Genomic DNA, 10,814 nt, shown 5'->3' on the forward strand with positions numbered 1-10,814 from the left:
ACATGCCAAAACATGATTTCAAAACATAAACATGATTTGCAGTCTGCAAAATATAATTTTTAATGCAAATATTTTGTCTGTACTGTTGTTGTTGGTGAGTTCAGTTTGTTATATGAACATTATTCCTGAGTCTCTGTGACATATTAGGAGGATTTTATGGCCAGTTGATTAAGATTTATTACATAATGCATCTTTAAACATTTTTTATAAAGTTAGTAATATATATATATATATTAAGCTGTAAATAACTCACATTATAAACGTAGAAACAAAATATAAAGTATAGAAATTAAATAGTTTTCTTCGGGGTACTAAAACTGCAGGCAATTCCTCATTAGCACCTTTTAAGCACTGCTTTTACTAATAAAGTAAAGTAACAGTTCAATAACAGCAGTCATTTACTGTTAATGTTATGATTATATCATCATCTGCACCAGCAGAGCCACTTACAACTGTCTTTCTTTCTTTTTTCTTCCTCTTCTAACTCCCTGATTGATAACTCCTCTTCATTTTCCTTCAGCTTCATTTCCACCTTGCAGAACGATAACTTCACACAGGTTTAACGTGAGGTGGGATCCTGGGATTGTTGTGGGGCCCCTTGAGGGAGGTTTCCTACTGAGATGTCACTGCAAATCGCCTGTTGTTGTTTAAGGGGGACGGGGATACATCATCAGGTCACTGCACATTTTTGAATCATTTCAGTAAAAACAGCACTCAGGCTCCGAGTGTTAGGGCGCCCCCTATCGGCTCAGGGCCCCATGCAATTGCCCGCCTTGCCAGTTCACAAGCTGCATGTCTGTTTATAGGTCACATCTTTAGACTTTACAAATGTTTGTCGTTTTCAAACATCATTGGTCTTTCTCACTATAACTAAAAATTAAATGCAACTATGATAACAAGTCCTAGTATTCAAACGTACTGCACTGAATTTCATGATAAACTTATCAAGAGGACAGAGGTCTTTACTCCTTCATCTCTCCCTGATGTTGGCAGATTTAAACATGAAGAAGAAGTTCTATGTGAATTAGAGATGAAATCAGAACAATTATACTTTTTTCATGCTCTAAACTAGAGTCATTTTGACAGTTTCAACACAGAAGTGTCATGTGATGTTGCTGACAGAGTACTGCCCCCTGGTGGTTGGAAGACCATCTCGCTGTTTGGCGGCTGCTTGACTGTTTCTAAATATTATGACCAATTGTATGAAACGGACAGAAAGAGAAGACCTCACCATTAATGCATTTACATGAAGAATTTATTTCACAATTCTTAACACACGTACAGCAAATACAGCACAACACATACAAGGTATTTACAGTTCTACTGTTGGCTATTTAAATAACTTAATAAATACAACACTTCTGCTCTTCATCCTGCTCCTCGCTGCCTCCCTTCACTCATCACTGCTCTGAGCAGAAAGAGGCAGAACGTCTACTCTTTCACGTGGTTTTGCACAGCTCTGCATCAGTTCATCAGTTCACTAGTCACCAGGACACAACAGCTAAACACACCATGGTTTAAAATAAGGTGCCTTCATTTGTGCGGCAGTGACCTCTACTGGTGTAGTAATGGAAATAGAAGTGAAGGAGGAAGTCCGGTGATGTTTGTTATGGCCTGTGTGTAACTGTTATTCACCAAGGTTTATCAAATGCAACAAAGGTTCCTCTAACCCTCAAACAATGGATTTTAACCCAGCTGATGGTTCCACACTAACCACAGAAAGCACTGTGACATCACAGGGTTTTTCAGAGGGTGAAACAGCGTGTTTGATTGTTTGTGTGCTTGTGTTCAGTCTTCACCTCCACAGGAGCCCTGGTTTGTGCGACACACAGGGAGGACTGCTCAGTGCTCGGTGCTCAGACAAAGCAGAATGTCTGAGGACACAGTTATTTCAAGGTGTCTCTGACCCGCTCTGTCATCTTTTGTGGAAGCTGGGACTGTGAATGATCTGAGAGAGCTTTCCGAAAGAATCCATCGTGTCCACGGGCTCCTCCGTTTGTGCTGCACTCTGCTCGTGGACGTGCCGCCCCGACGGCATGGAGTCCTGAACCAGGGAGCCGATCCTGGGGAGGAACTGGGCCAAGGTCGGGACGCCTCGGTCTCGGCCCTGCAGCCTTTGCCGCTGGTTTCCCAGACTGAGCAGCGCTCCGTGTTTATCAGCAGTGTAGACGTTGTAGCCGTCAGGTAAGATCTTCTCTCTGAAGGTGCAGTCATCTCTGATAAAGATGTCCTGGAAAACATAGGGACTTCAATTAGTTGTTTGGAGATGGAGGCCCACCAAGATCACCTGATCATAGCAACAACTAGTTTTGAGACCCTTGACGTGTGCATGTGCAGCGACTGTGGACAAACAGTGAGTCAAATGACTTCCACTTCCCTTCTTACTCCACCAAACTGAAAGAGAATCACATTCTTCCTCAAGTAAATGCAAATGTCTACTCGCTCACCTCAAACCACACAGAGAACAACTTCAATGTTTAGCTGAGTGTTTGGTGTCTTCCCATGTCATGTAGACTAGTGAAGGCAGGAATTGAACCCACAACCTTCAAGTTGAATGTCTGATGGGAGACGAGCCCAGAGCAACCATAACACTTGATTTTCTGATTTATTGCTAAGAAGAGAGGGAATCTGCACAGCTGCTAAAACTGCTTAGAAAATATAACATTTATGTTATGATGTAAACAGTGGTGTAAGACTTTACAATGAGGATCCATTAATTAATGTGAGTTAGTACATTATCAAGCATCAATTAACTGTTTAATAACATATTAACAATCATTATTAAGTATTACTTAGTGTTAGTTAACATATTAGTTAATGCATCAATAAGCAGTAAATTAATGTTTACTACTCAAAGTTAATTAATACATTATTAAGCATGCATATAAGTTTAATATTGTAATTAGTTATCATTATGTAGGATTTACTTAGCATTAAATAACACATTAGTTAATATATTAGTAAGCTGTAATCATTTATTAATTTGGAGTGAATAAGCATTAAGTAAACGCTAACTAATGCTTACTTCCTGCTTATTCACTCAGTGAATAATAATAATAAATAAACAGTCATTAGTAAATGATTACTCAAGACCTTACTAGTATATTAACTAATGTGTTACTAAGATGTGCATACATAATGATATCTAATTACAATATTAAACTTTTATTAATGCTTAAAGGTGCCATATGTAAGAATGTGGCCAAAAACGGTTACTACATTCAAATTCAAAATACAGAGGTCTTTTAGGTTTCATTTTCTGACGTAACTGGCAACCCGTGGTTGCTCGGCACCTGAGAGTCTACTGACTGCAATGATCGGTACACGGCGGTAGGTGGCGCCACATGCCAAAACATGACTTCAAAACATAAACATGATTTGCAGTCTGCAAAATATTTTTTTTAATGCAAATATTTTGTCTGTACTGTTGTTGTTGGTGAGTTCAGTTTGTTATATGAACATTATTCCTGAGTCTCTGTGACATATTAGGAGGGTTTTATGGCCAGTTGCTTTAGATTTATTACATAATGCACCTTTAATAATTTTAACTTTGAGTAGTAAACATTAATTAACTGCTTATTAATGCATTAACTAATATGTTAACTAATGCTAAGTCATATGGTCCATTGAAGGGATCTGAGTGCAGAGTGGGTGAAATAAAACAACTGCTCTTTGTCACAAACATGACCTGTGTGACTCCTGTGATGTCTGTAGAGAGAGATGTCAGATGTCATCATTTATAGGATATATAAATATATATACCACCCACTGTACCTTTAACTGTTTCTCATTGGATTGCCTCGTTATTGAAATGTATTTTAAGTTGCTTCACAGACACAGGCTTTGTTCTTGAGGCTCTAAAGTGTTAAAGACCTGCTATGGTGCATATATACAGTGATTATTCCTATATTTCGGTCATGTTATAATGTCGTAAACACTTTTGAAAGCCAGTCTTTCTCATTCAAGTTGGAAATCTAATAGTCACTGTTTATCGTCCACCTGCAGCTTATTCAGAGGTATCAGTGATATTACACTATCACTGTCAACATCCATGTAGATGTTGACAGTGAAAGTCTACCTAGGATCTTGTTCTAACTTTTGGTATTGATATTTAACATTTTATGATTTCCCCCCCAAACCCTCTCCTAACCGATCATTATGTACTCACATTTAAAAGTACAATAATTAACTAAATAAATAACTGCAGCCCGTGCCTGTCTATTATTCTTCTTTAATTGAAGAATGAACGTCTTTGTCAATAAAATAACATACAACTCATATTTTAGCACAGGATCTATAGAAGCACCAGGTGAACACTTAGACAGTTTCTCCCTGAGTTAACATCATAGTATCGTCATCCAAACCATCAACCTGTCACAGTTAGATCTCATCCCCAACTGTTTAAAGGTGTTTTTCCTTTAATTAATAGCTCCATATTAAATCAAATCAATATCAATATTTAATCCTTATTAACTGGATATGTGATCCAGTTATTAAACTTAAAATCACCAGTTAAAGTTAGTAACAACCTTCTCTTGGCCTCAGATAATGGTCTAGTCTCTTTCTCTCTCCTCCACCTCTCCTCTGTCCCCCATTTTCCCTTTCACCCCAACCGGTCGAGGCAGATGCTGCTCATCTTTGAGTCTGGTTCTGTCAGAGATTTCTTCTTTTGTTAAAATAGTTTTTTTTTTTTTCTCCACTGCTCCCTAGTGTTTGCTCATTGTGTCAATTGATGGAGAGACTTGAGATAATAATGTTGTGATTTGGTGCTAGAGAAATACAATTTAAATTAAACTCTGGGTTTTACAAAGTGACATTTAAAAAAATAAATAAATAAATAAATTAAAATTAAAAAAATGAGTTGCCTGTAAAATCATAATCATACGGAAAAAAGTCATATTGCATCATAAGGGGAGGCCCAGCAGATGATTTTTGCCAAGGCCTCCAGGATCATTTAGTCTTAAAGTTAAATTAGTGTTGAATTCCTCCTAACATGCAGTATTGTTTCCCCCTCTGTATTTTGTATTTTCCAAAATAGTTTGCATGAATGAAGGCAGAAAACCTGTGTCAATGTTGCTGTGAGTTCTTCAAGGATTGTTGACTTTGGGCAAAGGGAGGCAGCCACAGGCCAAGGTTGTTGTTGCTGCTGCTTGATCTTTTCATTCAGTTTTTCCACTTTGCAAACACATCTTACCCTGCGCCACACTGGACAAAGGTTGATGAACCAGTCCACTGTTTGAATGAATGACTGACTGAGTGTTTTCAGAACATGGAAGCTGACAGCCAATAATGAAACACAGCACAACACCTCGGATCAGCAGCAGATCGACTCCAACCTTTCTGCAGGAGTTTCTTCAAAAACACTTCAAATATATGTATTTGATACAGTGCTGCTGTAAAAGATCACATGTACTAATGACCATTATTATAAGGAAGTGTCATCTGCACACGTTGATGTTTCTGTCTGTGATAATTCTTGGTTATGATCATTGCATTACCATTTTTGTTCCCATGTCTATGAGAGTACTCACACACTAATACATTATACTGTGTATACAAACACTCACACCCTGTACCTTAAGGCCCTAAATTTGCCATTAAAATATTATTATTTTTCATAAGGAAGTAATGCTGTTGTCCTTCTGTGATAAGTGGAAAAGGACAGGATGTACATGGATACTTTGTCAGTGATCTGTATCGAGGATTCATGTTTTTGATCTGCTCTGGTTTTTTGGCGTCAACACTTGTTTAACCTTGTGAAATGAGGTTGTGTGTTGACTCATTGGCAGATGTTTGCATTTTCCCTAATTAGGATATGAAATTGTGCACAATTATATATTTGTTTTATTTTGCCATTAAATGCCTCATTCTTCCTGAGACAGACTTACAGATTTGTTTCTCTGGTTTTCCTGAACCTGGCACTTTTTTTTTTTCTAAAGATAAGCTCAATAACGACACACTAACACACTTTGATGGACATACTGACTTTAAGAGATATACATTTATGCAGATAGGATATTAGCACAATAAATAAAATATTACGATAATTTTGCAGGATTATTTTGTTGACTCTGGAATTGCTCAAAAATAATAATCCCCCCCAAAAAAAGAGTATGGGAAACACAGTTGAGTCAAATGTGAAATATGCAGATGTTGGATTTTGATGGGTTTAACAAATACAGTGAAGAATAAAGTCATATGTAGTCATCTGTATATATGGCTTTAACATGAAATCATTTAGACTGAACTCATTAAGCTTTAAGTATCAGCATTATAATTAAAGCTTTTTTCTCCATCTACTATTAATATAATAACAACAATAGTAATAATAATAATAATATTAATATAATTATGTATTTCATTCAATTTGATCATAGAGAAATGTATTTATTCTATTTTCTTTGTAATAGTTGTTGGGTTTTAGCTCAAATAAAAGATTGTTTCTTTTACTTCAGTGTATATAAACGATAAATGTGGCCCTTATTCAAGTAGTGCAAATATTTAAATTTGAGGGCATATTTGCATTTTACATCCAGATAATACTAAAATGATTTGTAATGAATTCCATGTCTAATTTTAGTCATATTATACATGTTATATTTTATTCAATTTCCGTTGACAATTAGACATAAAAGAATACTAGACACATTGTTATTAACATATTGGAGCACTATTTGGCAAGAGTCACATATAAGTAATATATATCCTTACCGATGAGTACAGTCTTCCATCGCCCTCTATGCAGAGAAATCTTGAAGTTGCTACTCCTCTGATGGCAACACAGCCTGGACCAACAGGTCGGATCTCCAGCAGACCTGCAGTTCAAACACTCATCAGGACCCAGAGTCTCTCTGAGCCGACTCAAGTCGTCAAAACATCAAGTGCTTTACTCACTGTACACAGTTTGGTCTGCAGAGCCGTGGATCTGTCCATCTGCACTGATCAGCAGGTGTAGTCCTGGCCTCGTAGCGTACAGGTGCCGAAATCGCACCACCTGGTCCCAGCCATGGTCCAGGTACGGTCCCTGGTCCATTAGGGGTAAGCAAGAGACTCCAGCGGCCAAAAACACATTGGCAACACACACAGTGACCACAAGCTCAAGCATGATTGTAATACTGCTCTCTCCAGTCTGCAGGGCGATATCACAGAGGCTCATCCTAACTCCGCCTTTTAAACGTGGCTCTTATCAGCTACTGATAACCCTCTTTCCCAAATCAAGTTCTCAGAAGTAGATCACAACACACCCCTGGATGACATCCAACTGCGTCCAAGCTTTCCATTGGTCCCTGACATTCTCCCACAGCACACCTGCGTTTCATTCAGCTTTTAGTTTTGCTACTTTTACTCATGTTTTGGTCCTTTTTACTGAGCACCGATGTGCTTTTTATATTTTACTCATGCTGTATATTCACTATGTAGTTTTGGTACTTTTACTGATGCAGTACCTTCCCATTCCAAAGTTTTTGTAGTTGTACAATTGTGGTACCTTTACATTGCAGTTTTGGGATTCATGCTCTGTGTTTATATATGAATGACCACTCAAATCTGCTTCGATCACACCTTCATACCCATTCACACAGGGGTGTCATTATAGGTTAAGGGTATTGTAGATTAGCTGGGAATTGAACTCACACATTTCAAGTGGAAAAATGACTCGCTGAGCTAGAGTTGCCCTGAGGTGTAGGTCACAGAGGTCATCAATCAATCAATCAATCAATCTTTATTTGTATAGCCCACAGTTTACAAAACATAGTTTGTCTCACGGGACTTCACAGGGTTGGTAACATCCTCTGTCCTTAGACCTTCGACCAGGGTAAGGAAAAACTACCAGGGGAAAAAAAACCCTTATAACAGGGAAAAGGGTAGAAACCTTAGGGAGAACCACAGGTGAGGGATCCACTCCCTGGACGGACAGACGTGCAGTAGATGTTACCCAAAACATACAATACACAATGACAAAGAATAAAAAGTGAAAAAGTCTTTAAATGCCAGGATCCATCTGGATCACAGGGTTTGTCACAGTCTGTAGTGAAGACTGTTGTCAGAGACTTGAAAATGACGGAGTGGAAAAAGAACTAAAATATTGAACTCAAGTAAAAGTACCAATACTTTGATGAAATATTACTCAAGTAGAAGTAAAAGTAGTCATCTGAAAATGTACTCAAGTAGAAGTAAATAGTAGTTCATTTGAAATGTACTTTAAGTAAAAGTTACTTAGTTACTTTGCGTGGGGTGTGAGGGTAGTAGAAATATGACAAGGGCTCAGAAATCCAAAACTATTTTGGAGCTCACACGCCCGGCGCGACACAGGATATTACGTCACTTTTGGCGTTCATCCTCTATGTTCACACACCAGTGCTGGTGATAATCACATCATCATTCGTCTGGTTCTGGTGTATATTTTCCCCCTGTAGGTCTTCATTGTGCTGCATTTTTGTTTTTACTCAGTAACAGATAGGATTTATAAAGTAACTAAGTACAATACTTGAGTCAATATGTACTCAAGTAAAATACAAAATCCTGATTTTAAATTGTACTTAAAAAATACAAAATACACAGAAAAAGTGTTCAATAGAGTAACTTGAGTAAATGTATATCGTTACTTTCCACCTCTGATAGGTCAGGAGGAGGAGGAGCAGTAGTGCTAGTGCAGAGTGGAGGTTTTTAGTACAAGTAAAGCTAGGCTCACGCTGTATGAGTCTAACTGATGTATGTGTTGCATAATTGTGTTATAAAGATTCACCAAATGTCCTCTGTCAAATTGCACATTTTTTTTTATTTGTGAATAGGGTAAAGTCTACAGATTGGTCAGATTCCAAGTGGAGCTGTGAGACTGGGTCACTGCACACTAAAATCACAGTCTTCTTTCCGCTCTTATCACATTCTGGCTCAAACTTCCGCTGCTCTGCTGCGAGTTAAACTGTAATGGAGAGCAAACACCAGCGTTCACCAGAGCCAAGCCCACATTTCACAGGCTTATCGTTTGTAAAGGTTTTCAGGCGAGGTTCTCGTCTCTGTGTTTCCTTTATTTTTTCATTCATTTATTAAGTTGTTTATTCATTTTTTTCTGCATTGGTGTCTTCTTACATTTTGGATACATCCATTCATTTCTGATCTGTCTTCAAAGATTCTACCACTAGATGGCAGCATATATGAACTGAATCTCCTTAAACCATGAATCATGTGGCTCTACAGTGTAGAGAACACTTATTTCTGATTAAAAAAGGATGATTCCTTTGTTACTCAGTAGTTCAACTCACATTATGATGAGGTGCTTGATTAATTAAGTAAATACTTTATATGCCAGATAAATTCTCTCACCTCACATCTTGCTGAATTGAACAACCATGTTTGCACGGACATTGTTGGTATGAAAAACATTTTATATCAGTGTTACCTAAAAGTAATGTTCCCCAGACATTCATTTTTCAGTTAATTTAGCCAATGCCTTGTTAACAATAACATAATTTTGTCATGTCCCTGAAATACATTTTAGATTTTCCACTCAAAAGCAGGGATTAGGTAAATTGGACACTCTAAAGCAGGGGTTCTCAAAGTTTTGATACCTGAGGGCCAATTTAGGAACCCAACATTGGACTGAGGGCCGCCAAAAGAAAAAAAAACAGAAATAAATCCCATTTGTTATCATTTTAATGACCATATTGCAGTTCTACAGTTTAGCGTGAAGTCATATAAGCGTTAATATAATGTAATTTAAGCATTAATATAATAACGCTTTATAATTTACTGGGTAATTACCCAGTATTTTAGGCCATTGTTCTTACCTTCTAATTACAGGTTAATACCAAGTAATACATTTCTGTTACCATATATTTACTGGGTAAATAGCTAGTAATTGTAGGCTGTAGCTACCTGCTTATTACCAGCTTATAACACAATAATACACTAAATTCACCATATAGAAACCAGGTAAATACCCAGTATTTGTGTTTACACTTATTGGTCTGTATCCAGTAATGTCCAATAAACATTTAACAAGCTTAGTACCTCCTGGATTAAAACTATCAACTGTAATTCATTGCGGGCCGGCAGAAATGTTTCTGCGGGCCACCATTGGCCCCCGGGCCGCACTTTGAGAACCAATGCTCTAAAGTGACCGTATGAATGTGAACTGTTTGTCTCTGTCCCTGTGATGGACTGGGATCAGTCCAGGGTGTGACCCGGCCTATCGCCCTATGTCATCTGAGATGGGGATGAACCTTGTTGGATTCTCTCAGGCCTGGGGTTGGCCCATCCAAGCAGCCACAGAGGAGAACCTCTGCCATCTTGGAGTGACCACCCCAAGGTCCAGTACGGCTGAAAGGCATAAGTCAAGTTAACTCGATACTGTATTGCTAGCACCTGCTAGTGCCCACCACCAGCAACTTGAACTTAACTAAGACTAGCTTGATTTTAGTCAGACTAATCAAGTGTTTACATGTGTTGACAGCATTCTAGAAGTGCAACTGCTAGAAGTCAAATGTAAAAAGGAGGCTGCTTAAAGAGTATGGATATTGATTAAAATTATATATATATATATATCAATTTGGGTGTGTTGAAACAGAACCTTTGTCTTTATATCTTTATTTTCCTTTTTCTTTCAGCTTTATTTTTTTTTAAAGAGAACATATTTTCCTTCTTTTATTACTTCTCTTTACCACCAAAGTAAGAGCTTGTTTTACACTGACGATTAGCACCCACACCACGACAACATGACGGATATAGAAGTTTAGGAATGACTCCTAGAGAAGCAGACTCGGCTTCTAGACATACAATCTAGAAGTATTTATTGTGAAGCATAGATGATGTCTCCT

At 37.8% G+C, this 10,814-nt stretch overlaps 1 protein-coding gene across 1 annotated transcript; it reads right to left on the reverse strand.

Moving 5' to 3' along the window:
• Window positions 1–1,915: 1,915 nt before the first annotated feature.
• On the reverse strand, window positions 1,916–7,105 carry fgf19 (fibroblast growth factor 19; the record flags this gene model as incomplete). Its single annotated transcript, XM_083893963.1, has 3 exons — window positions 1,916–2,230; window positions 6,712–6,815; window positions 6,895–7,105. The coding sequence occupies 3 exons, from the start codon at window positions 7,103–7,105 to the stop codon at window positions 1,916–1,918; spliced, it is 630 nt and encodes a 209-aa protein (XP_083750089.1).
• Window positions 7,106–10,814: the final 3,709 nt, after the last annotated feature.

Source organism: Microchirus variegatus (assembly GCF_963457635.1).
Source record: "Microchirus variegatus genome assembly, chromosome: 8".
Taxonomy (NCBI): domain Eukaryota; kingdom Metazoa; phylum Chordata; class Actinopteri; order Pleuronectiformes; family Soleidae; genus Microchirus; species Microchirus variegatus.